The sequence below is a fragment of the Chrysemys picta genome, chromosome 19 (genome assembly GCF_011386835.1).
Source record: "Chrysemys picta bellii isolate R12L10 chromosome 19, ASM1138683v2, whole genome shotgun sequence".
NCBI lineage: Eukaryota > Metazoa > Chordata > Testudines > Emydidae > Chrysemys > Chrysemys picta.
In genome coordinates this window covers 22,376,932-22,402,737 of record NC_088809.1, presented here as the reverse complement: position 1 = coordinate 22,402,737, position 25,806 = coordinate 22,376,932, and the positions used below count along the sequence as shown (strand labels likewise).

At 55.5% G+C, this 25,806-nt stretch overlaps 1 protein-coding gene across 5 annotated transcripts in view; it reads left to right on the top strand.

Moving 5' to 3' along the window:
* Nucleotides 1-25,806, top strand: part of HIP1 (huntingtin interacting protein 1) — a 139,038-nt gene that overhangs the window by 80,954 nt on the left and 32,278 nt on the right. For all 5 annotated transcript variants that reach the window (XM_005294333.5, XM_005294331.5, XM_024111233.3 and 2 more), the window contains exons 2-7: nucleotides 4,748-4,811; nucleotides 7,464-7,606; nucleotides 8,820-8,876; nucleotides 13,592-13,672; nucleotides 20,468-20,544; nucleotides 20,965-21,026. In XM_005294333.5, coding sequence (XP_005294390.2) covers nucleotides 4,748-4,811; nucleotides 7,464-7,606; nucleotides 8,820-8,876; nucleotides 13,592-13,672; nucleotides 20,468-20,544; nucleotides 20,965-21,026 — 484 coding nt within the window. The remainder of the gene's footprint in view (nucleotides 1-4,747; nucleotides 4,812-7,463; nucleotides 7,607-8,819; nucleotides 8,877-13,591; nucleotides 13,673-20,467; nucleotides 20,545-20,964; nucleotides 21,027-25,806) is intronic.

Sequence of the window (25,806 nt, the reverse complement as noted above, 5' to 3'; positions counted from 1 at the left end):
GGTGAATGTAGCTGGAGTGCTTGGTAATAGTGACTATAATATAATTAAATTTACCATCCCTGTGGCAGGGAAAACACCACAGCAGCCCAACACTGTAGCATTTAATTTCAGAAAGGGGAACCACACAAAAATGAGGAAGTTTGTTAAATAGAAATTAAAAGGTGCAGTGCCAAAATCCCTGCAAGCTGCATGGAACGTTTTTAAAGACACCATAACAGAGGCTCAAAGTATAACCCAAATTAAACAACATCGTCAGAGAACCAAAAAAGCGCCTCTGTAGCTAAACAAGCATGTAAAAGAAGCAGTGAGAGACAAAAAGGCAGCCTTTAAAAAGTGGAAGTTAAATCTTATAAACTCTGGCAAATGAAATGCAAAAATATAATTAGGAAGACCAAAAAAGAATGTGAAGAACAGCTAGCCAAAGACTCAAAAAGTAATAGCAAAAAAATGTTGTAAGTACATCAGAAGCAGGAAGCCTGCTAAACAGCCAGTGGGGCCACTTGACGATTGAGACTCTAAAGGAGCGCTCGAGGACGATAAGGCCATTGCGGAGAAACTACGTGAATTTTTTGCATTGGTCTTCACGGCTGAGGATGTGAGGGAGATTCCTAAACCTGAGCCATTCTTTCTAGGTGACAAATCTGAGGAACTGTCCCAGATTGAGGTGTCATTAGAGGAGATTTTGGAACAAATTGATAAATTAAACAGTAATAAGTCACCAGGACCGGATGGTATTGACCCAAGAGTTCTGAAGGAACTCAAATGTGAAATTGCAGAACTACTAACTGTAGTCTGTAACCTATCATTTAAATCAGCTTCTGTACCAAATGACTGGAGGATAGCTAAGGGGATGCCAATTGTTAAAAAGGGCTCCAGAGGTGATCCCGAAAATTACCGGCTGGTGAGTCTGACTTCAGTACCAGGCAAACTGGTTGAAACTATAGTAAAGAACAAAATTGTCAGACACAGAGATGAACATAATTTGTTGAGAAAAAGTCAACATGGTTTTTGTAAAGGGAAATCATGCCTCACCAATCTACTAGAATTCTTTGAGGGGGTCAACAAGCATGTGGACAAGGGGGATTCAGTGGATATAGTGTACTTAGATTTTCAGAAAGCCTTTGACAAGGTCCTTCACCAAAGGCTCTTAAGCAAAGTAAGCTGTCATGGGATAAGAGGGAAGGTTTTCTCATGGATCGGTAACTGGTTAAAAGATAGGAAACAAAGGGTAGGAATAAATGGTCAGTTTTCAGAATGGAGAGAGGTAAATAGTGGTGTCCCCCAGGGGTCTGTACTGGGCCCAGTCCTAGTCAACATATTCAGAAATGATCTGGAAAAAGGCGTAAACAGTGAGGTGGCAAAATTTGCAGATGATACAAAACTACTCAAGATAGTTAAGTCCCAGGCAGACTGCGAAGAGCTACAAAGGGATCTCACAAAACTGGGTGACTGGGCAACAAAATGGCAGATGAAATTCAATGTTGATAAATGCAAAGTAATGCACATTGGAAAAAATAATCCCAACTATACATATAAAATGATGGGGTCTAAATTAGCTGTTACCCCTCAAGAAAGAGATCTTGGATTCATTGTGGGTAGTTCTCTGAGAACATCCACTCAATGTGCAGCGGCAGCCAAAAAAGCGAACAGAATGTTGGGAATCCTTAAGAAAGGGATCGATAATAAGACAGAAAATATCATATTGCCTCTATATAAATCTATGGTTCGCCCACATCTTGAATACTGCGTGCAGATGTGGTCGCCCCATCTCAAAAAAGATATATTGGAATTGGAAAAGGTTCAGAAAAGGGCAATAAAAATGATTAGGGATATGGAACAGCTTCCGTATGAGGCGAGATTAATAAGACTGAGCAGGGATAAGGACCCGGGGTCCTGCCGCCGAGGTTCACTATAATACTTCTCACTACCACAGCTGAGCAGGTGTAGAGTCCCCTCCTCGAACTCTCTGGAAGCAGATCCTCCCAGGGTTCGCAGGCTGATCTTGCCTATTATGTCATTGAGAAGCTCCCCTTCCCTGGGGGTGGGCTCAGGATGCTATGAGCACCCCCAGGCTAGAGCGAACTCTGCACTGCACTCCCTGGTCCTGCGAGGGAGGACCTACTGTAGCTATTGTTGGAGAGGCAAGTACCACGGCAGCTCCCCTGTGTGTAGTTCCCCGAGCGCTGTCACTGCTGCGGGAGAGCTCTGTGCCCTGCCCTGCACGGTTCCTGCTGGGCTGTGGAGCAGATCCTTCTTGTTAGCGTATGCGCAGCGCACCTCAGGATTCATCACCGAATTTGGTCCACTGGTTGGATCACTAGCTTTCCTGGCTTGGGCTGGGTACTGGTGGGGAGTACGGCATGAACGCTGATCCATGGCAAGCAGATTTACCCACGCTTAACAGTGTGGGCAAGCACTAGCTCTTCAGGCAGCCTGTGGTTTGGAGACCACACGGAGCAGAGCAGAGCTGGCGCTGTTGAACTGACAGGGATGCTGCTGTGTCGTTTCACTGTCTGTACCTGGGGAGGGCTGTAAAATCCAGTCCGTGCTGCCCGTTTGGTACAGCGCTAGGACTGTGCTGTGCCCCGGTGGGTGCATCCGCCCAGCACAAGCTGAGTCCCGTTAGTGGGCAGGGAGGGGCAGGCCCAAGCAGTGCCTTGGCCGAATTCCTCAAGGCTGGTGTGGTCACTGGGGAGAAGCACTGCCTTGTACGGGTGGAAGCTCTCCCAAGGTGGGGGAGTTTCTTCTGGCAGCTGGGGCTGCGAGGAAGGCAGGGCTAGAGCAGGGAGCTGCCACCTTATCCTGTTTAAATCCCTCCTGTAAAGCTCACCTCCCCCAACAGATCACTCCAGTCGGGCCTTGGTTGGGCATGTGGCAAACTGAGACCTCAGCTTTGCTGCCAAACTCCGCTGGGCCGATCGCAACCACAGCCTCCTGCCTCATCCCCTGGGGGTTGTGGCCTGTCTGCCATGCAGATTGGGAGCTCTCTGGGGTAGGAACTGGCTTATTCATCACGTCTGTACAGCCTCTAGCACAGTGGGGCTCGGGTTCCCAAGCATTACCCTAATATAACTGATGGGAGGCAGGGGGAAGCGTGTGGCAGGCATGTCAGAGAGCCCCTGCTGCCCCTAATGGCCATTACCCTGCCAGGCTCAGGGCTGCTCCCCAGGGCTGGTCAGCAAGCCCTCCCTCCCTTCCTCCCTCCCTCCCACAGCTAGAGGACAGGGCAGTGAAACTGATTTGTGGAGACTCCGGAGGGAGCCAACAAAGGGTTGAGCCAAAGCTGGATCTGGGCTCTTGGGCTCTGGAAGGCAGCAGTAAAGGATCAAGGACGAGCTCAGTCCCCTGTGGAAGGCCCAAAGAGGGAAAGCGGGGGAAGGGTGTAAATGCTCAGGGGAGGATCTGCCCAGACTACGTGAGAGGGTGAAAGCAGGAGAGATGGGACCGTGTGAAGGAAAGAGGAACTTGGATTGACTAACCAAACCCATTCCTCTGTCAGGAGGGGTTCCCTCTTCATCTCCTCAGGGAGCAGTGGGAGCCCTGCCCCGGGGGTGGAATCGATCTCTGAGAGACAGAGCACTGGGGCTAAGTAGGACCTGCCAGATCTCTGCTCTCTGAGTCCCCTGCCCTGGAGACCCTTGTTGGACTGGGTCTGGCTCAGACTTCAAAGCACTGCCCTGTCTTGGTTTTGTGTGCAGGGCTCTTCCTCACCACAGGGGCAGGGAGCTTTCAGATTTAGAAGTGGAGGAGCCCAGCAGGCTGTGAGCCAAGCCGTGGGTTGCGTGGCTCTCTGAGCTTAGAGGAGTGTGGCGGATCAGGAGGAGGGTGTCAGACAGACAGGTGGCCCCTGCTGCTGCTCCCTCTCCTTCCCTTGAGTCTCCCTGTTTTTGGGATTGCCCAAGGCACCAGGTGAGCAGTGTGTGGAGGAGGGGACTTTATCCAGTGGTTTGGGGGTTTATCTGCTTCCCTGTGCAGGCTTGGGTGGAAGCTGAGCGACAGCATCACCATTGGCTCCCCTCCTTGCCCCTCTTTGAGGAAGGTTAACGGGGTGGTTCCTGCCCTTCCTCATCTCCCAGTGCATAGTGGACAACCCGTGGCCAGGAGCTGGGTTCTGTCCTCCATCTCTGCCCCGGCTCCATTACCCCATAGTTCTCCTTTTGCATTTTGAAGCCTACATTGCCAGCACTAGAGAACTAGCCTGTCCCTCCCAAATGTGCCACGGGATCCGAGGGCTGGGTTCCCTGGGTGCCCAAGCTGGACTAGGACTGGGCCCTTGCTATCCTGGGCAGCTGCCCTCTGCATTTGGCACCAACAGCATGGTGACTCCCAGCCCCACCATGAGCCAGAGGCCGCTGGCTCCATGACCGTTGTCCCAGGGCAGGGAAGTGGGTCTGACTCTGGCTTCATTTCCCTTTGCCCTTCCCTTGCCGGAGAGGGGCAGGTGTGGGGGATTATTCTTTGTAGTCACTGCTTAATTGCCTCGTTATTGTGCTGAGCAAATGAATCCTGGCATCAGCTGAGCGTGGCCGCTCCTAGAAATGCATTCGGGAGTTGGCAGAGTCCAGCTGGCATGGGAGAGCGGCCTCGTCCAGAGACAGGCGCCTGGATCGATACCAGCCATCAACAGGTGCAGGAAGCGAAGGGAGCTGTGTACGTGGCTGTGGGAGGATTTGAATCAGCCTGTGACCCTGACCACCCCCCATGCCCTTCACAGCTAATGCTCACATACCCCCTTTGTGTTTTTCAGACCGTCAGCATCAATAAGGCCATTAACACACAGGAAGTGGCTGTCAAAGAGAAACACGCCAGAAATATCCTTTTCAGAGTTGGCGGCAGGACAAGCGAGCGTGGGAGTCGACTGGAGACTGGCTGGAAGGCAGGTGGAGGTACAGGTGTGGAAGTGGGCAGAGAGCAGCCATCATAGCAAGACCCCCTCATGGATTGGCCTGGCTCTAAGCCCTCTGCTGAATGGAGGGTTTAGAGCCAAAATCCCACTGGGATCCCCTCTGCCCAGCAGGAGGAAGAGTGGGATTCCTGAAGGGAAGCGGCCGAGTGGGCAAGGGAGGGTGGTGGTGAGTGATTCTGGCACGGCACTACCCTTTCTCTCCCGGTGCTGTAGCCTTGCTCTGAGCAGGTCTGTGCCCGCTGCTGCTTGGAGTTGTGTCCATGCTTGGTGCTTCCACCACTGACATCCCCCCCGGAGCTGCCCCAATGGTAGCAATGGTGGGAAATGTTAGCGTGGAAAGGCCTAGCCAGGCAGAGGGGCCGTAGCTGCAAGGGGGAGGGTGTTATCATTCCTCGCTGGTTACCTCCACCCTAATGAGCTTTAGCGCGGTTATAAATACCAGGTGCGCTTAAGCTGAACGGCCCAAAGGTCTGAATAGTTAAGATCCCGCTGAAGAAGAACGTATTTTGACAGCTCTGCAGCTGACCGGGAGCCAGGAACGTGCAGCAGGTGCAGCCTCCAAATCATTCCACTTTGTAGGAAGAACTGGGGAGCGTTTTGCTTTCTGAACCCATGGGGTTCTGCATCGCCCAGCTCCCAGCTCCAGGGCCAGGCAAGTGGGGGCGGGAGAGAGTCCAGCCTAGAGGCTCTGGGGACTGGTGGAGCCTCTGAGAGCTGTCACTGAAGCTCCTGGGCCATTGCTGTCAATGCATGGAAGGGTTCAGGACAAGTGATACCTGCCAGTGCTGGGAATGGGGAGCTGGAGAGACCAGGGCCCCAGACCAGCCTGGACTCAGTGACAGACCGAATTCTCCTAGGCGCTCTGGGGACTCAGCCCCAGTGTGGGTGTGGGGGGATCTTCCTGAGGGGGTCTCTTTGGAGGGGAGAGGGTGTGGTGCTGGAACGGGGGGCTGCTTGGTTTGAACCCCCATGGCACAGTGTGTCCCCGGCCTGAGGCAGTGATTTGGGAACGGCCCGTTACCTCTCCCTCGCTGGGAAAGAACAGCACGTCCCTGGCCGTTGGAAGTTCTCTGCTGCCTAGCTGAGGCTTGAGCTCTGGGCTGCAGGTTGGCTGTCTGGTATGGGGGAGCTCAGCTGGTGCGGGGTCTGCTCATTCCACCTTCTTGAAGAGAAACAAGCTCCAGCGGCTTACAGGATTTGTCTGACGGTGGAATGTCTGTTGCAGGGCTGTTTCCCGGCTGGCGTTCTGCATGGGGCCCTTTTGTTTTTGTCTCAGGCCTGTTTTCAATGGGAAAGCTGTTCGTGCACGGGGATCCCAGGCCAGGAGATAAAGCTCCACCGCAGTCCTGTTGGCTGTTAGCTTCTTGATGCAGCAGGCTGCCTGCCACGCCGATCCCCTTTCTGCATTCCTAGTCTATAGCAAGAGTTAGCGTGGCTGGTCTGCTCCCCAAAGCATTATGCAGGGGTCTGTAGAAAACAGCCCTGCGCCGGCCTCATGTGCCAGGACCTAGATGGCCTGTAGGCAGCGCTCTCGAGTGTACCAGATTTAGTGGGACATTCTGTATTTCCACTTTATCAGGATGCCTGATCCACTGCCCGCTGAGGTGGGCAATGAGAAACTGCTTCACCTCCCCTGCAGGACAGCTGTAGTCAAGGGAGATCCTGAGTTCAAGCTTCATCTCTTCCATTCACTACTACTTCTACTTCTGCGCATTTCCTACCCCGTATTGCTGACCCAGGCTTCAGCCCCCTGCCTTATGAGACCAACAAGTATCAGCCCCTCCCAATTGGACTAAGAAATTGCACAAGGTCACTGGAGGCAGAACTGGTGTGGACCCATGATCTTTAATCTAGCGCACCCAAATTTCAGTCACTCAGCCATGCTGCCTTTAGACTGACTGTGCCCAATCTGTATGCTTTGCTGTCCTAGCTGCAGCTACCCTTCTGTCCTCCCTGAGCCAGGAATCAAACCCAGGAATCGTGGCGTCCTCCCCTGCCCTTTTGCTCTAGCAAATAGTTGAGTAATCCACTGGCCGTGTGTGTCACATTCTCCCTCTAGTGGCTGGCCCACACAGAGGGGAGCAGCTGCGCTCTGGGCTGGGGATCTGAAGGCCCAAGATGGGTGAGGGGCAGAAGGTACGTAGCAGATGTGTGTACGGCAGGGGGTTCTGGGCAGTTCCAGTGACAGCTGGGGAAGAAAGCAGCCAGGAGAGAGGGAGAGTAGCCGCTGGTTCCAGCAGCTCTGCTGGCTGGTTCTGGTTTGGAAGCACGTTGTTGGCTGGCGCCAGCAGGGCCTGTGCACTCCAGGTACCTAGTGCCTTTTGCTGATGCATGCTGGTTGTCTCATTGTGTGGGTAGAAACCTCTCCGCAGGAGGGGAGTTCCCAGTTGCTCTCTACCACTTCGCACTGCCTTTGGGATCCAGAACAGGGTGAGGGGATATCTTGGGAACAGCCAGCAAGCCTCATTGTCTCTGAGCTATTGTGTTTTGTGGGTGTCCCTGTCACTTCTGTGCACTCCGAGCGAAAGGACTGGCTTTTCCTTAGCCCGCCTCTCACCATGCATCCTGGGAACCCACCACGAGAAAGGAGCTCAGACCTTCTGGTCCGTCGTGAACCGACTCCCCCTCTCCAGCAACGCCGTGCTCTGTTGGAAGTTCTGCCACGTGTTCCACAAGCTCCTCCGCGATGGACACCCAAATGTACGTGCACGGCCGTGTCGCTGATAGTGCCAGATGGGGGGCGGCACAGGAGAGGAATACTGTGATTGCCTCATGTCCTTTCAGCCCCTATTGGGCCAGGAATAGGAAGACCTGAGAGGCCACCTAAGTGTTGCCAACTCTTGTGACTTTTATTGTGGGTTTTGTAATATTTTGGTGTTTTTCTTAAGGCCCCAGCTCCTGGAGTCCTGTGACTATGTGAGAATCTCAGCTTGCATTTAAAAAAAAAAATACTGGTTGCAGAGCAAAGCACAAATCCTAAAGGTCCCAAAGCCGGGAAGGTCCATAAAAACACCAACCATTTATTATTAAAAAATATTGTGATTTTAAGCTGTTCTCATGATTTGTGCCCTCCTGGAGTTGCCAATGTGCACTCGTCACTGGAAAGTGGGGGGAGTGAGGGGTGATGAACAGGGTGGGACTATGTCGGCATTTATTGCCTCTGTTCCCCCACCCCCAGCTTTCTAGCCTGCCCCACATCATATCATATCTGTTTCCAACCCCTACTTCCTTAAAGAGTCTGATGAGCCCGAGGCCTGTCTGTCCTGCTGTGTCGTGGCCTCTACGCGCTCCTGGGTGCTGTCAGGCCCAGCTCTGCAGAAGACCAATGGCAAGAGTAGAAAGGGTTAATGCATCACCGCCCCCACCCCCCATCCAAAAGCTGAGCCCTGGGAAGGGAGACAAGTATTCACCCCAGGACTAACCCTGCAGCCCTCCCCATTCCCTGCCAGTCAGCCAGCGCTCCGTTCATCCCCATTTTCTCCTCTCCTCTCCTCTCCTCTCTGCTAGAGGCCTAGGAAGCCCACTCCCTCGGCCATGTGGATTTAAACAGCAGTAATGCTGTGCCTCCCTCCCCCTTCCGTCAGAGAGCCTCAAGCCAGTTACAGTCAGGGACAAATTAAGCCCTGTATGAGGTGGGTAAGACGGGATGGTCCTTTCCACTGTACAGATGGGGAAACCGAGGCACAGAATATCAGTGACTTGCCAATGATGACACAACTAGTCTGGGACAGAGCTAGGACTAGAACCCAGGAGTCCTGATCCTCATTTCTTGCTCTAATCACAAGATCAAACTTGCCCCACTAGCTAGAGCTTTCCCTTCTACGGCCAGGAGCCTGTGAACGTGGCTGGCTCTCTGGCAGCTTCTGTGCCCCTTCTTTGCTCTCCAATGGCCTCCTCTCAATTTCCCTTCCAGGTCCTGAAAGACTCTGTGAGGTACAAGAACGAGCTGAACGACATGAGCAGGATGTGGGTGAGTGGCTGGCTTGCATGGGGGAATTTCCTGCTGGACGCCAACTGGCGCTCATGCTGGGAGGTGGTGCTAGGAAGTGCTGCACCTCTTAAGGGAAGAACAGCAGGCCCTGGTGATGGTTTGCCAGGTACTTTGTCCATGGAGCGATAGGCAGAGCCTGACTGAAGCTAGGCAGACAGCTGCCTTCCTCCTTCCCCTGCCCTAAGACTACCCAGAGCGTGTCTCTCCCCCGGCTGCAAGCGGTGGAAGCCTGTATCACAGAGAAGCAGTTTCAAGCTGAAGCTAGCTCCCTGTTGTCAGCGTGATTGGCGTCTCCCCCCAGAGAGACCAGGCTCGGGATCGTTGTGCCCTTGGTGTCGCGTCTCGAGGAGGCGGGGTGGAAACCAGAGATTTATAGTCAGCGCTGTTTGGAAATCAGAGCTCTGCTTGACTTTCTAAAATCTTGGCTCCTCGTTGCTCCAGAATGGCTTGGCCTAGAAATGCCAGATCTGTCTGCCTGGGTTGGCCTTGCTGAGAGGAGGGACCCAGCCTGAGAGCTTGCATTGGGCTGAGTTTATTATGAAGAACATTTATAACCGAGCTCCTGCTGCTAGGCCCCGCCATAGGTGGGGCACTAAACAGCAAGCGGAAAGGTGGTGAGGCTGGCCTCCAAGAAGGGGGTTGGAGAGTGGCAGGGTCACAAGGGCAGCTGGAGTAGCCCGGAGCCTGTGCTTGCCCATATCATGTGGAGGAGCGCAGGGAGCCCCAGCAGCCTAGTGGAGATGGGGACATGGAATGGGACAGGTGAGAGAGGCCATGGCAGGTGGTGAGTGCAGGGAAAGGCCTGGGGTTTAACATTTTCAGTGTGGATAGATGCCTCTTCCCCTGAACCATTGCCCTATACGCTGTCCACTAAGCCGATATGCTGCCCAGAGGCCTTCACACACACCTCCCCTGGGCTTGCGAACGTCTGGCCAAGGGAAATCCTTTGAGGAGCCTCACAAAATCTGAGCAGAGCTCCTCTCCTGCAGAGGTCAGACAGAAACTCACGGTGAGCTGGGGGAGCTCATTTGAAATAGGTGGGGGCAGTACAAGAAATTCATAAACAAAAACCAGGTGAAAGGCGAGTTATGGTTGAAAGTTCGTTTCGCTGGAGTCCAGCGAACACCCAGAATATTACCCTGGCTTCACAAAAACACCCCAGCCCCTTCTCCACCCAGACGCTAGACAGGCTGGATGCTAGCAGCTAAAGGACTGGGCCACCCAGTTCTTTACTCTTTGTCCTTCACACTGTCCACCCAGCCTTAACTTTGCCTCCTGTTGCACTGGGCAAAAATATACACAGAGGTCAAGGTGACACAATTGTATAATCCCAATTCTCATTCCCGGGATCCATGTCCAGTCAGCTCACCCTGGAAAAGGGGTGAGTTTTGACTCTGCACAGGGTGTGGACTGTTTTTGTTGGAGGAGGCTGGGAAAGGCACCAGCTCATTCTTAATACGTGAATGGCGATTATTTTGGTTTGACATATTCCTGATGTATCTGCTAGCGGTTTTCAGTCTCTCCTGAGTGACTGTGAAGGCAGGAGGGTCTCTGCTTCACCCCCTGTCTCATTGGGGACAGTATGGGTGTTTTCCCATTTGGGGTGGGGGCGGGGGTTCCCTAATAATCAGTTACAAAAGATTCCAATCCCAACAGCTAATTTCACACAACACAGAGTTTTGAGAGGGTAAGGGTCCATACTCACAACCTAAGGTGCTTTGGGAAGGCCAACTATGGCCCCTGGGCATTCTGTTACCTGGCAGAAAACAAGTAAAACCCAACCAGCAACTGGGGGGGACCTATTGACTTCAGTAATGGCTCTTTGCACTGGGGGCTGCATGAACAGAGCACTGTGGAAGTCAGTGGGGCTCCACAAAGGCACAGGTGTCAGCCGCATAGGTGCTATTGCAGGACTGGGGCCCAGTACGCTAGCCATGGTGCCTGCTGTTGGTGTAAGGGCTGAGATGGGACCTGTTTAGAATGAGCCATGCTTGCCCCCTCTAGCCACCTCACAAGGAGTGTGTTGTCCGGTTGGATGTGGTTCAGAGCTGATGTGGGCAGATCAGGAGGCCTGTAGCAAACACAATTGGTTGTGCAGGATCTCCTTTGGAGGGGGCGGCGTTAGGAGATTCCCCTCCCCACTGCTGAGGACAGTTATTTAATATCGTAAGATCTCGGTACCTGAGCCGGGGTGGCAGGAGAGCCCACTGGGCTGCTGCCAGTTCCATAGCTGCTTGTGGAGTTCCACCACCAAGCGTCCAAGCTAATGTGGCAGACGAGATTTCAGAGGGAAGACCAAGGAGCTACGTGAGCAGGTGCTGAGCCAACTGACGCCATGGAAATGCCGGTGGTTGACTTGGGATATGAAGCAGAACTGTCAGGAGAATGAAAAGCAACAAGCAGGATCCACACACTGCGGCCAGAGAGAGCAATATGCGCATGGGGCAGAGGCAGCCCTGTCTTAGGCTCTGTCCGGGAAGTCCTTGTCATCCGCAAAACCCAGTTCTTTTGGCAGCTTTGCCTATACCATGCTGTGGAGAAATGGGCTGCAGCTAGATGAACACTGTCTTTCCACAGGCCAGAGATGAATTCACTTGTTGCTAATAGACTAAACCTGTCCCCACAAAGGCTCCTGGGCGCTGTACGGTACGTCAAATAAGAAATTCACTAAGTAACAAACAAAAATAGTTCTCTGTGGTTCTGCTATAACCTCCCTCCCCCCCGCCTCCCCAACCCCAGCACCCTCGGTGCAGAATGGGGAGCTGGAGCTGGGAGACGTTGTGGCTGTCATTAAAATGAGGCAAACAGGAAGGATTACGAATTCCGAAAAGAGGCAAATGAATTGGCAGCGTGCACACCCTGACAGGCGTGCAGGCAGTGTCCTACGCGCACAGACACACACACAACTTTTTGTCTCGCTTTGGGTTCCGCTCTGTCCGTCGACAGGTTCCATTCATTGGGGTTTTCCCTTCTGGTCCCAGGGATGTGTTTGTATGATGCTAACCAGCGGGCAGCAGATTTTGTGTGCTCCCAGCACATCTCTGCTGGCCCTCCCTCTCCCCATCACGCCCAAGCAACACCAGTGACCCCTCTCAGCTGGGGCAGAATTTGGCATCTGTCCTTTTTCTTTGATTGCGAATACTTTCCCATCCCCCTCCCTGGGCAGCAGGCGTTATGCACTCGCTGCCTGCTTTGGTTGGCATTAAACCAGCCCTGTGCAGGTTGCTGCCATTGGAAGCAGGTTGAGTTGCCATCTCGTCTCTGTGTAAGTTCAGCCATTGTTCCCTGCCCACACCTGTGAGCCTTGTGCCTCTAGGTAGCTGTTGAACCTCTTGAAATGGTGGAGTATAGCACTGCTAGGGAACCAAGCGGTGGGGTTAGCCCAGAAGCAACAGATCCTCAAGGGGGGCCCACTGTGAACTGTAACCTGGCAGGCTGGGGGGCCACCTGCTCTCAGAGCTAAGCGTGCACGTAGGGCCAGAGCCAGTCTCAGATGCTCCCACCCACTTCAGTGGCAGAATTTTGCATTCAGTATGAATTGTTAAAATAAATAAAAATCTAGGGTATTTCAACCCCCTCCCCTGTACCGAGGTGGTGGTTAAACCCCAGCTCTGCAGAAGCAGGAGACTTACAATTGCAACGCTGGTACCAAGGCCAGCTAGTCTGGTTAGGGATTCTGCCAGTCCAGCAGCTAACTTGGCTGAGTGTCCCAGTTATTGGCTGAATAATGCTTCATGCAGAAGGGGGCCATGCCAGTGAGTCTCTGATTGAATACATCTGCTGCGCACCTCACCCTGAGACCCCCCCAGAGGCTGCCTGAGCCTGTTCACCCTGTTTTTTAAACATGGTATCAAGATCTTCAGGGATATGTTGGGGGTAGAGGTCAGATATCGGAGCCTAACTCTTCTGAGCCTCATCGTGCCATTGTCCAGGGTATATACAACGGTGGCAACAGCCCACTTGCCAAGATGCATCCCAGCTTGTGGGTAATGTTCTCCTAGTGGATGGGAGGATATTCCGGATCGGTGATGTGTGGTCTGGTGTGTGCCACATGCTGTAAAGGTTCATTCCCTCCTTGCTGTGAGGTTTTAACAACATGCTGATCAGTCTGTCTAGCAGACAGAGGTATAAGTACCAATCCTTGTGGCTTGGTCTGGCACTGTCCGCGCTTGTGTTGCGTGCAGCGACCTGGCTCGCTTGGGAAACAATGGGGGAAATGCTATTGTGTGTGTCCAGTATTGAAACCGCAGCAGCCCTGCTCGGCGGGCGGCCAGCAGACCCCAGGAGCTGGGAGCAAAGAGACCTTGTCCTGCTGTGAGTGCCTCGGGAAACAGGGAGCCCTGGGAACGGAGAATGTGGGCTGCAGATAGTTAGTTAATGGTGTCGAAAGATTAGTGACTTGAAATGTGCAACGTAAGTAAATACAGGGGGTGACGCACCCAGTGGCTGGGCCATGTGAGCCGTTTGTGTACTGGGGTGAATAAACAAACCCAAACAAGAGGGAAGACAGGAATGTATAAAGCACAGGGGGAGATTTTGTAGGCCTGAGTCTTAAAGGCGTCATGCGATTCCGGAAGCTGCCGGCCTCTCCAGTAGGGAAGGTGCAAACCTCAGCATCCCAGATCAGCCGGGGGCAGACTTCTCACCAGCATCAGACCCTGGTGCCTCATTTTCTGCTTTCTCCTGTTCCACAGAGTCATCTGAGTGAGGGCTACGGGCAGCTGTGCAGCATCTACCTCAAACTGCTGAGAACCAAAATGGAGTTCCATACGAAAGTAAGGCCGCTTCTCGTCCCCGCCTCCTTTCTTCCCTCCTCCCCTCCAAACAGACCATGCTCTTCCCACCCACATCTGATCCATTGATTTAGTTGGGGATTGGCCCTGCTTTGAGCAGGGAGTTGGACTAGATGACCTCCTGAGGTCCCTTCCAACCCTGATATTCTATGATCCATTCCAGGAAGGTGAGTTCTGGTGATGGGGTCTCCTGCAGCTCCACCCGTTCAGTCCCCCAGGGGTACATTCTCCTCTGTGAGCTAGGCTGGGAAGCAGAATTATCACTCTGGAGACATCTAGGCTGCACGCTAAGCCTGGGTCTGTGGGCTCAGTGCTTCCGTCCGCCCGGCAGTGGAAATGTGGGTTTACAATGGCTAGGCCCCGGTCTCACAGCCGTGTCCAGACTGCACCACGCAGACCTGCTGACTCGGGTCTGCAGCCTGAGCACAATGACAGGGCTTGGTCCTGAGCCTCAGTGGGGCGCGGGGTCCTAGGCCCTGGGTCCTGAGCGCTTGCTGGCCTGAGTCAGACTGATCTGTGTGTGCACGGAAGGGGGGCTTGGGCTGAAACCTGAGCCTGGGCTTAATGTGCCGTGTAGACGCACCTTCAGTTCCCCTTGTGTCACATGCTTCCAGCCAGCTGGTTGTGCTGGCAGGACACAGAACTAATGGCCTAGGTAAGCGTGGTGTCAGGACTGAGCTCTGGAGATCCCAGGAGTGACCCGTTCACTAACCTCCCACCCAGGAGGCCTAGAGCTGATCGTTGCCACCCCTTGAATTAGCACTGCATTGCTGTTGGGAGGCTTGTGTGCCCCCCCACCCCACCCCCTCGGCAGCATCTCTCCCACTGCTGGACATGGCGCTCTGGCTGGGCCCCGGAGTCAGGCCTTGTCTTTCACTTGCTGGCTGGGGCCCGGCTGCCCCAGGGTACAGGACTGTGAAATAAACTGTCAGCTCCTTGTCTCGCCGCACTGTTCCTTAGCTGGAGTCTCGGCTAGGAAATGCCAGACCCTGCCGGGAGCTGCCTGCCTTTGTCTTGGGGTGCAGTACTCCCACCAGCCCTGCACTGGGAAAGGTGGCAGCTCCTTCCTGCTTGCTGAGCTGGGCAGTGTGGAACAGGCAGTGGCAGGCCCCTCTGGGTGCTGAGAGCTCACTGCAACACACACAGGTGGAAGGAGGGCTTGAGTAGCTGGGAAATGGGAGCATGAGGCCTGCCTCTCCTCCTCGGGACGGCCATGGTGGCAAATGCTCTCCAGGACTGTGTGAACACGGCCTTCGGATCCCAAAGCAGGGCCGTGGGCTTTGCAGGAGCGAGGCTGTTAGACCCTGACTCGAGCCGCTGTCTTGTTCCCCAGAGCTGCGGCAGCGAGGAGGCAGAGTCGTGGGGGGAAGAGGAGACCCTACTGGCTGTGTAAAGGGGCCTCCTCAATGAGCTCCCAAAGCGGTTCCCTCCAGAGGGGCCCTTGGGCTAACCCCGAGGGAGCTGCAGGCAGAGCATTCGCAGCGAGAGGAATTTGCTTCCTCTCTGGCTCTGCCAGAGCTTTGGCTTTGAGGCAGGCTGCAAAGCTCCCCGTTTTCTCTCAGCGATGGGCTGAGATGCATGAGGGGTTACTGCAGTACGCTACCCTGGTGGGTTGGTTTTACTGGCCAGTTACAGGCCCTAATCTTGAGAAAGTGAATGCTGCAGTGCTCAGATCCCGTGGTGATGGGACATGGGCCGTACCTCTGTCCCCGCAAGGGCACTCTTGTGGGCAGACAGAGTCCTGCATTTCTCCCATGTTTCTTTCAGTGGCCCCTTGCCAGGCCGCGCCTGTGTTACCTTGTATCTCCCTCCCCTCCAGCTCCTGTGGGGGGGCTGAGCAGCTGGCAAACGCGAGGCCTGCTCAGCCCTTGGGCTCTCCCGGCCCATTTGCCTCATGGAGCAGGTGACTAGCATGTGCTGTGTGGGCGAGGGCGCCCGTTACGCAGTGCAGCTCCTCGGCGTGAATCCAGCCTTGCCAGGTAGCTGACTGCTGGATTTAAAGTGTAAGTGCGGTAAAAACCGCTCCCTTTGGGGAGTGGACAGGGCTGGACGGGAGCTAGTGTGATGTGGGGCTGGTGCAATGGGGAAAGCTGTACCAGTTCCCCACACTGGGTAGAGTTATCCCGGGGTGGCCCCGAGTGGACACTCGCAGTCCGGTAGAAAAGCAGCGTTTTCCCCTCCCCCCCCCTCTTCATTTTAGCTTAACCCCTTCCTGTGTCATGAGCGAAAGGGGGCTTATAGTGGGGTAGCTGCACTGCTTTAAATTCACCCCGAAGTTAGATCAGAACAACTTTCCCATGTAGCCGAGGCCTAAGGCTTTGCCCTTGCAGCTTGTCTAAGGTAAAGGGAGAGTTAGCAGGTGCCTGGGTGTAACGGCTTTATGGGTGGGGAATGGAGGACTTCTCCTCAGAGCCTTCCACTGGGGCTGTGATGGGTCGGAGCACTCTGGACTCTCGCAGAGATGGGGCAGTCACACTGGGACTCCATGGCTTCCACTGGAGATGACCTTGCCCCCACAGTCCCCCTCCCAAGCACGGGATCTAGGGCAGCTTGTGCTGGCTGGATTGGCAACAAGCTCCCGGGAAGAAACGCATGTGGAGTTGTGCAGAGCTGATGCCATGGCGAGCAGCCTTGTCCCTGTACAGCTGCGAAGCCTGGAACCTGTGGAGGGTGCTGGTGTGTAGGGCTACCATATTTAAAAAATAAAAAAGAGGACACTCCATGGGGCCCTGGCCCCGCCCCTTTCCCACCCCGGCCTGGCCCCAACTCCGCCCCTTCCCCACCCAACTCCGCCCATTCCCCGCCCATTCCCCAAAGTCCCTGCCCTAACTCCCCCTCCTCCCTCCCAGCCACGCGAAAAGGGTTGCCCAAGCTCTACCGGCTTCACGGTTTGCCGGGCAGCCCCCAGACTCTGCGCCCCCGGCCGGCGCTTCCCCAGCACAGCTGGAGCCCGGGAGGGGAAGCGCCCAGCCGGGGGCACAGGGTCTGGAGGCTGCCCGGCAAACCGTGAAGCCGGTAGCGCTCGGGCTTCGGGCAGCCCCTATGCCTCCGGACCCTGCGCCCCCAGCCGGGCACTTCTCCTCCCCGGCTCCAGCTGCTCTGCTCCTCCCCAGACTCAGACTTCGGCTCTAAGAGCCAAGCTGCCCGAGCCAGCGCTACCGGCTTCGGGCAGCCCCTATGCCTCCGGACCCTGCGCCCCCGGCCGGGCACTTCTCCTCCCGGGCTCCGGCTGCTTTGCTCCTCCCCTGACTCTTCAGCTCTGTTTAACAGCCAAGCTGCCCGAGCCAGCGCTACCAGCTTCGGGCAGCCCCCGTGCCTCCGGACCCTGCGCCGCCGGAGCAGAGCAGCTGGAGCCGGGGAGGGGAAGTGCCTGGCCGGCGGCTGGGGTCCGGAGGCACGGGGGCTGCCCGAAGCCGGTAGCGCTGGCTCGGGCAGCTTGGCTCTTAAACAGAGCCGAAGTCTGAGTCAGGGGAGGAGCAGAGCAGCCGTGGGAGGGGAAGTGCCTGTCCATATTTTTCCCGGACATGTTCGGCTTTTTGGCAATTCCCCCCGGACGGGGGTTTGATTGCCGAAAAGCCGGACGTGTCCGGGAAAAAACGGATATATGGTAACCCTACTGGTGTGTGGCCTTCTGCAAGGTTGGGGGAAGCCTCCCATGGAGCCACTGCCCCTCTCCTGCCGTGCTCTGTGGCTGGCTCATGCGAGCAGAGAGACCCGCGTGGCCTCTAGTGTTGAAGGGGAAGTGAAACCTAACCCAAGTGCCTGTGGCCAGGTGTGAATAACATGGGAGCTGAGATGCAGATGGGAATGGCCAGGTGCAGTCAGCCGGGCTTTTCCTTGAGGGGGGCTGTTTATCAGCAGAGAGCAATAGAAGCTAACACAAGAACACGTCCTCCGGCCCGGGGTTCAACCCAGCATGAGCAGCCCAGCCTCCCCGTAAGCATCCCCTGCTTGCTGGCTCCCAAGCAGGCCGTCTGTAATCAACCGGGGTGCCTCTGCAAGGGGGAGCTGAGCTGAGCTCCAGCCCTTGTTCCCCAGGGGCAGGCAGTGCCCAGTCCATGCCTTGCTCGGTGACTCCCCACTCAGTGCTCCGAGATCTCTTCGCCCGGCTGGATTCGTGGCTTAGATTTCATTTCGGGGGGAAATAGCGGTTTGGTCAAATCTGCCGCAGCTTGAATGCAGGCTGTTGTGCTGCCCTGAAGCCAGCCTGGAAATAAGATTTACTTGTGCTCATTAAACAGTCCAGAGCACCTGGTACAAGAGTTGGGGTGATGGCCCCGTGGTCCTGGCCCATTACACAATGGCTAATCACCCCCGTGGTCCTGGCCCATTACACAATGGCTAATCACATGCTGCCCAACCTGTGCCAAGCTCTTGTGCATTGTGAGCTGTTTAAGGTGAGTGGCTGCATGGATGAAATCATCTCTGTACGTCATTTTCTAATCCGAGCGTGCAGGTGCACTCTGGGCTCCTGGGCTGAAAGGTGCTGAGCGAACGTTGGTTTTTATAGCTGGTGCCCTGCGGGAGGGTGGGGAACCAGCCCGGACTAGGGGTTTCCTGTCTCTGGTCTGTCTGCATCACAAGCTCCTCCTGAATCTGATTAGAATGCGGCTCCTCACAGGTTTGCTGGCTCCCGGCCTGCCGTTGTACCTCCAGCCAGCTCACCACCGCTGCAGCCCTTTCAGCAACGATCTCGGAGGGGGACGGAGAGAGTATTCTAGAAAGGAGTCTGGCATGGTACTGGGAAGGAATGTGTGGATTGAGCATATTGTTAAGGCAGCTGCTTTCTTATGCCTATGATATTAAAATAAAGGATTGTCTTTTATAAAAGAATGTACCATGCCGTCTCTGTATATGTGTAAAAAACGAATGCTGAGCACTTACATAGCTACTGTCATCCCTGTGATCCCTGGATCTTAAAGTGCAATAACAGGAATAATAACTGGCTATCATTTACTTGGTACTTGGAGGGTTTCCCTCTTTAAAGCTCTGTACAAACATGAGTGCCCCCGACATTGTGGCTTTTGTATCTGCGCTGTGGTGCAGGTGAGCTCTGCAGCAGGGGCAGAGTGCAGCTGCTTCTCGGGTGTGTAAACCTCTGGGCTGCGGTCTGGGGCATGCTGGAGCTGTGAAGCTTACCGCTCCACCTGATGGTGATGGGGTGGTTGTTGCTGGTTTGGCCTCTCGTTCTCTCTCTCGGGACTCTTGATTATAATTACCTCTGAATGACTTTTTTAAAGCTGCCTTGATGCCAAGCCTATATTATCTACCCAAGATCTAAATCTAATTAGGGCTGTAATTTAGTCCTCCCTGAAAACCCCCGAGAGATGATAATTTGGTTACCAAGGTGGCATGCAGAAAAGGCTTCATCTTCTGGAGCAGTGATACCAGCCATCCCCTCCCCCGTGCGCGTGGGACAGATGAGGTTACAGATTCTCTGCTTGGCTCTCTGCAGCTAGGAAGATCGTGTGTCCTACATGCTCCATCATCTTCCACTCTAACCCAGGAGTGTCCAACATACAGGCCAGCTACAGATACTGATCCTACCTGCATGGCCGTATCTCTCTTCCCCAGGAGACAGAGCCGCTAGGCAGAGGAATAGAGGCGCCCTGCCTAGGATGGGGAGGCTGGAGGGCTCAGGGCAGTAGGAATGAGATAAGGAGCCGTTAGATTCTACTCCACTGGTTTGAACCTGAAGTAGGGCAATAGGAACCAAAGTTGCTGCCTGCTACCGGCTGTCCGGTGGCCTCTTTGAATAGTTGGTGGCCTCTGAGTGAACAGGTGTCCAAAGCACAGTTAAACCTCTGAGCCTGCATCAGAGAGGCCAAGGAATCAGGGGCCCATGGGGAATGTCCCTCCCTTCTGGCCCCTAGAGGGCAGGGTCAGGCAGCCACTTGTAGCGTGCTGCTGTTGTTTGGCAGATGGGCCTGCTGGTTCCTGTCAGTCGCCAGAGGCCTCACCTCAAGCCTCCTGAAATAGCGGCTAGTCCCAGCGCTCAGCCGCGCAGTGCCCCTCTCCCAGAGGCGGGCTCTGGACCTAGGTTGGCTGGCCTAGTGGTGAGGGTCAGCCCCTGCCTGTGAGCTGCTCCCTTTCCTCTGGCAGGAGTGGGAGCAGCTGTGTGGCCAGCTGGAGGAGGTGAGGGCAGCCAGCAGCAGATGGGGCGCAGTACTTGTGGGGCACGAGAGGAGGCAGCTGCCAGGGTCGCCCCAGAGCCCTTCTCCTGTAAGTCGCTGCCCAGGTCGGAGCAGCTGAGCCGCATGGAGTGTGGCCTTGCTGTGAAACTTCGGCATGAGGTGGTGGTGCGCAGCGGTGAAAGCTGCTGGCCCGGTGCCTCGCTGGAGGTGTGACCGTTCGTCTCTGTTCAGGGCCTTTGAAGCCCATCGTGTGACTGTGTATTTGTAAGCTACAGCGGCATTTTCCTGCACTGGACGCTGCCCTTGGGCGCTTAGATGGGAGCCAGCGGGATGGCTTTTCAAATCCAGAGAGCCGAGGGCGGTGAGCAGTGAGCCTAGCCTGTCACTGAGGGAGTCTGCGCACCTGGGCAAAGCATGGCACGAGAAATACAATCCCTCTCCCACCGTGGGGCTGTAGGGAGCCAGCTCTGAGCCATCCCTCCAGTTCTGTGACCCGAGCCCCTTCCGTTGGGTGTTGGGAGATCCCTGCCGGGCGCACACAGCCCCCTGGGGTGTCCGGGATCTGCCTCTAATCAGAGATGGCTACTTGGTCTCCACTGCGGGGGCCCCTTGCTCTGACTACTCCCTCTCTCTCCTCATGCAGAACCCCCGGTTCCCAGGCAATCTCCAGATGTCTGACCGGCAGCTTGACGAGGCGGGAGAAAACGACGTCAATAACTTGTAAGTCCAGAGCACGTGAATCCGGGCACGTCCATGATGGGAATTACTCCTGCCGTAGCTGAGAACCCAGCCACAGGAGACGTAAGGGGGAAGCCCCAGGAGCGGCAAAGGGCTGGCAGGGCCATGGCACCCATCAGGGTCTCTCCATGGCATTGCTGTGTGAGCCACGGGCAGAGGACATGGCCACACTAACGGGAACCCTGGTCCCATGTGCGCCCATTGGCTGGGGTGGGGACATCCCTCCTGACCACCCCTTATAAAACAGTACTTCACAGCAATGGTTGGCTGGATTCCACCCCCCACCCCCACCCGGGCTGCTAGCCAACTTCCCTCTTCCCTCCCCCCCCCACCCCGGGTTTTGTGAGAGGGGGCTGGGTGGCCTCTGTTTTGTTTGTAACATTCTTGTGCCCTCTTTCCTAGCTTCCAGCTGACGGTGGAGATGTTTGACTATTTGGAGTGTGAGCTGAACCTGTTCCAGACGGGTAAGGCTCTCGCTTGTTCTGCACTGCTGACATACAGCTGTGGGGCAGGTGCTGTGGTGACGTCCCTCTCTGCCCGGCTGAGCGCGGCCCCGACGGCCAGCGTGCATGGGTCTCTGGGCGGGGGGTCAGAGTGTTTGGCGTCCCAGTCCAAAGCTGCTGTTCGCTCTGTGTGTGTGTCCGTCTGTCCTGCCTAGGTGCAGGAAGGGAGTTGGCTGAGGACGTCTGAGCTCATCTGTTTTCCATGCACTCCACCAGAGTTATTATTAGCTGAAATTATTTCATGTCAGACCAAATGTGCCTGGCTCCTCCCAGTCTGCCCAGCCGCAGCCTGCCTGCCCTCCGTTCCAGCCGGCCGTGCCAAGCCTCCAGGAACCACCTCCACCCTGTGGCACGCTGCACTTCCTCCCCGAACCCCTCCTTGGTTTGCTTCCCATCTCTGAGTTCTCCCTTTGCCCTTAGCTCTGGGGTTTCTGGCTTTCATGACTGGAGAGAGCAGCTTTCCCCTTGCAGACCCATCACAGAGATGCTGTGTGCTTCAGGGCTTGCTGTGGTGGGGGACTGGCTCGGCGATGTGTGCTCCTATGGGTCACAGTGGAGCAGAGAGAAAATAACGAACCAGTCTCCACAACGTACACTCGGGTGCTCAGCTGCCACGTGGGTCCATGTAGCGCTGTAGGATTCTGCTTGTTGGGCTGAGTTAGAGCAGGGTGATTACTGCTCGCGCTGTGCCACATAGGGTCTTGGGTGCGGTGGCTGTAATAGAGTGGAGGTGTTTGCTTGCGTTGGAGCAGGAGTGAAGCAATATGTCAGGGTACGGCGGTTCCCGGCTGCTGCGATTTCATCGGAGAGGTGCTACGGGTTGGGTCCTAGCACGGAGGGTTCCCCGAGGATGGGCTTTAATCGAGTCAGCGTGGTGCCGCTGTCTCGCAGTGCTAAAGGCACGTACAGCCGATGGAATCCGGTTGTGCCCCAGTGTTGAAGGGCTCTGTTGCAACGGACTGTTGTGATAGGCTTTACTCCACTGGCGTTACTGCATCTCTAACAGGGCAGTTGCGCACATGTGCTGGAATACAGTAGGGGGAGGCAGCTGTGTCTCCAGACTGCAGGTGGCCTGGGTCTGTGCTGGGATGTAGCCTGGGTGATCCCGTCGTGTCTGTTACAGGCTCACGCACGGAGATAGAGCAGGATAAGGGCAGTCACATCTGTGGGACAGGCGAGGTGGTGCCCTTGTGTCTCGTGGGCTAGCAGGGGTAATGCAGTGATCCTTGGAGGGCAGGCTTGGCATGCTGGGCTGCAGTCACAGGGCCAATCCGGGGGTAACACCATGCCCCAATATATGCAACCTGCCACCAGAACGGAGTAACGACAATTGAACACATGGGATCAAAGCCCAAACAGAGTGGGACTCCATAATGGGGGGGGCCCGTATCCACTCCTGACAGAAACCTGCGGGGTGAGTCTCTTTCTTTCATAAACTCTGGTAGCATTTGTACAGTTTGTCACATCAGAGTCTCATTGTCAGCATCTAGCATCGCCATGGTGGCTCACGAACACCCGTGAACCGAGCCTCCTTCACTAGCCCCGCTGTACAGACGGGAAGGTGAGGCACAAGGCTTGTCAATGACTTGCCAAGGGCCAGAAGACAGGTCTGTGGCGGCCCTGGAAGCAGAGCCTCCATCTCCTGACTACCAGTCCAGGGCTTCAGCCACGTACCCTTCCTCGGTGTCTGCAAGGGAGCAGTAAGTGCTGCTGTGCCTCTGAGCGAGACAGGGCTCTGTGCGCTGGCATCTCTGCAGCCGTGCGCAGGTACTTGTCTGATCCATCAGCTTCATAGCCCCACTGGGAAGGAGGGAGGCCATGTAATGAACTTGGCTTTGTTTTTCTGCTGCTAGCTTAAGTGAATTAAGCAGGGCTAATATCAGCTCTGCCTATTTACATCTCATTAGTGTAGCTTAGTTTCTGATTTACTCTTAAATCGCTGCTCAACTTCCCTGCTAATTACCGGGGACGTCACTTCATTATCCGAATGGGAGGGGAGGCAGACAAGCTGGTGGAAATCCAAACTGACTCCCTGCCTCCCGCTGCCTGGGCGAGGATGACATTGCTAATTGTTCCATTGTGTGCATCCCCTGCTAAGAAGAGAGCAGGCTAGCGCGGTCCCCAGGGAAAGGCCCAGTGCTCCCCCTCGGGGGCGTCGATGCTTCAGCTATCAAAGGAAGGAGATGACGAGCCTGCAAGTCTCTAGTTGATGCTATGTACAGAGCACAGGTGCAGGTGTGATGTGAACGGGTTCCCACTGCAGCAAGGCCTGCCGGAGGCACGAGAGGGTGTTCTTGGGGATGTGGAGAAACGTGGAGCCTGCCTGCCTTTTAAACTCCATCGCTGCTCCCTGTTCATCTTCCCTTTGGGGTCCTGCACTCCCCTTGGATCCCACAGGTCTTTGTGATTCCACCCACCACTGATGTGCAGCCCCCTTTGAGCCAGAGCACAACAGCTGTTCATTCCTTTGGCCTTCCTTTGGTTCTGGAGCAGGATGGGGGTTGTCAGTGGGGCCTGCCGCCGAGGAGGGAGATAGGGACAGATCCGTGTGTCCTTAAAGCTCTGTTGTCCCACCCGGTGCCTGCCTCGTTTAGGAATAACACATTACAGAGGAGCAGGGGTTGTCTCTGTCCAGCGTAGATGGACTCAAACCCGACTAGGGATCTCTCTAGCATTCGCTGGGGCGCATCTGGCATTCAGCACGGGGATGCTGGGGTGAATTCTTGAGCCGTTGGCACTGGACTCAGTAAATGGGCAGACACCAGGGGAAGGGGACCTTTCTCCAGGTCCTCCCTATCTCTTCTCCCGTCTCTCCAGGCACCCATGCCCCAGCAGGAGTTTAGAGGATGTGCATAGCGAGGATGTCCCTCCAGGCAGGTGGCTCGGCAGGTATGAGTGCCCCATGGAGAAAGATGTAGGACCCCAAAGCTAGCAGCTCGACGCCCATATGGAGAAACAGAAGGGCACGCCCTCGCTAGCCCTGTCAGCCAGGTCTGGGCTGCAGGGGGAGAGCTGTGATCATTGCCAAGCGCTGGTGCACTCGGAAGGATTTCCTTGTGCCATTGGTGCGCTGATGAAGTCTATCCCTCCCTTTCCTAGCATCCCCGGAGGGAGGCTGCTGTCTGCCCCTAGATTTCTGCTCTAGCTTGACAAGAGTGGAATGGCTGGACCTCGACTACCTGGCATTGGCCGGGTGGCTCTGCACTGCCACATGGGAGAGCGGGGTGCTCTCAGGCAGAGGCTGCTGTTGGAAGCAGCATATTCATCCTCTGGGAAAGGAGGAGATGTCTCATAGAGCTCCCTGCCCCCACTCCTAAGGGCTGGGAGCCCTGCACACAGCCTGTGGGAGTTCTAGGCCTCAAGTCACTGAACAGCGACCCTTCCAGCCAGCCAAAGAACGGCACTGAGTGGGTGCGGAGGGTGAAAGGAGAGGAAATCTGGGACTCCGGAGCGCTCCCGCAGGAAGGGGAGAGGAGTGACGTGCTCTGGGTGCATGATGAGATAGGACCAGGGAGGAGACCTGGGCCCAGGTGAGGATGTCTGTGCAGTGCCCTGTGCCCACACGCAGCGGCAGGCCCAGCTTTCTGGGGGGAGCAGTACCTTCCACTCGGAGCCAGCTGACCCACCCCCATCTGCGGCAGTTACTCCCTAGGAAGCCACAAAGGTCTCAGCTGCTCCATCTCAGCCAGCTCCTCTAGCTGCCGTGCGTTTGGAAAGCACCCGGCAGCCCTTGCGTCCAGGCGCAGTGCCGTGCTGCGTGGGAGAGGAATCAGAGTGCGCTGGCAGAGCGAGCCGGCAGCCAGGCGAGAACCACAGTCAAGGCGCCTGCAGTGGCCTCCTTGCTTAGTGCAGATCGGAGCCATGCGGCTATTGGGGAGATCGCTGGCAGCCATCAGTCTGAGAGGCTCTGGAGAGACCTGCATAGACAGCAGAGTTCTCCAACTGTCCATTTAATTAAGCCAAGTGCAGTGGGGAACACGGGGCCTCGCCCACCTCGAGCTGGCTGCCTCTAGCAGCCTGGGAGTGCCGCCGTCGTGGTGGCACCGTGCCCTGCTGGCTGCAGCATGTAAACAGACACTTTTCTCCCCTTCCAGACGAAGGACCCAATCCTTCAATTGATCCGGGCAGGAGGAGGCAGACGTGGAAGAGAGATACGGTATAATCCCGGTCCCACTGAAGTAAATGGGAGATTTTCCATGATTTCTATGGGCCCAGGATTTTGCCTGTTGTCTTTCTTCTCTGTCTATTGCAAATCAGCGTAGACACGAGCCAGCATTCTGCTCGCTCTGAGATGTTTCTGGAGTCTCCTCACGTTAGCATGCACGGTGCATCTCGGAGCCCTGCACGCTCATTGCAAACCAGGGGCACGTTTCTGTGAGCAGTTCTCCCCTCACCGGCTCCCTCCCCACCTAGCATCGTGCAACGCTTTGCCTTTCTGATCAGTGAGAAACAAAGGGCAGGCAGAGAATGATTGCTGGGTACAAGTGAGGGGTGACTGATGCTCTGCCTGAAGACTGAGCAGGCAGGAGCTATGGACTGGGGACGGGATCAGAGCTCCAGATGAAGTAAAATCCCTTCCGGGCCGCCTTTACCCCTCAGGAGGGAGCAGAGAAGGACGTGGCGACAGTGCTTTCAGCCCAGATCCTCAAGGGAGTTATGTACCAAACTCCCTTTGATTTTCCTTTGCAGCGCTCCTTAAAGCAAAGGAATAGCTCAGTGGTTTGGGCATTGGCCTGCTAAA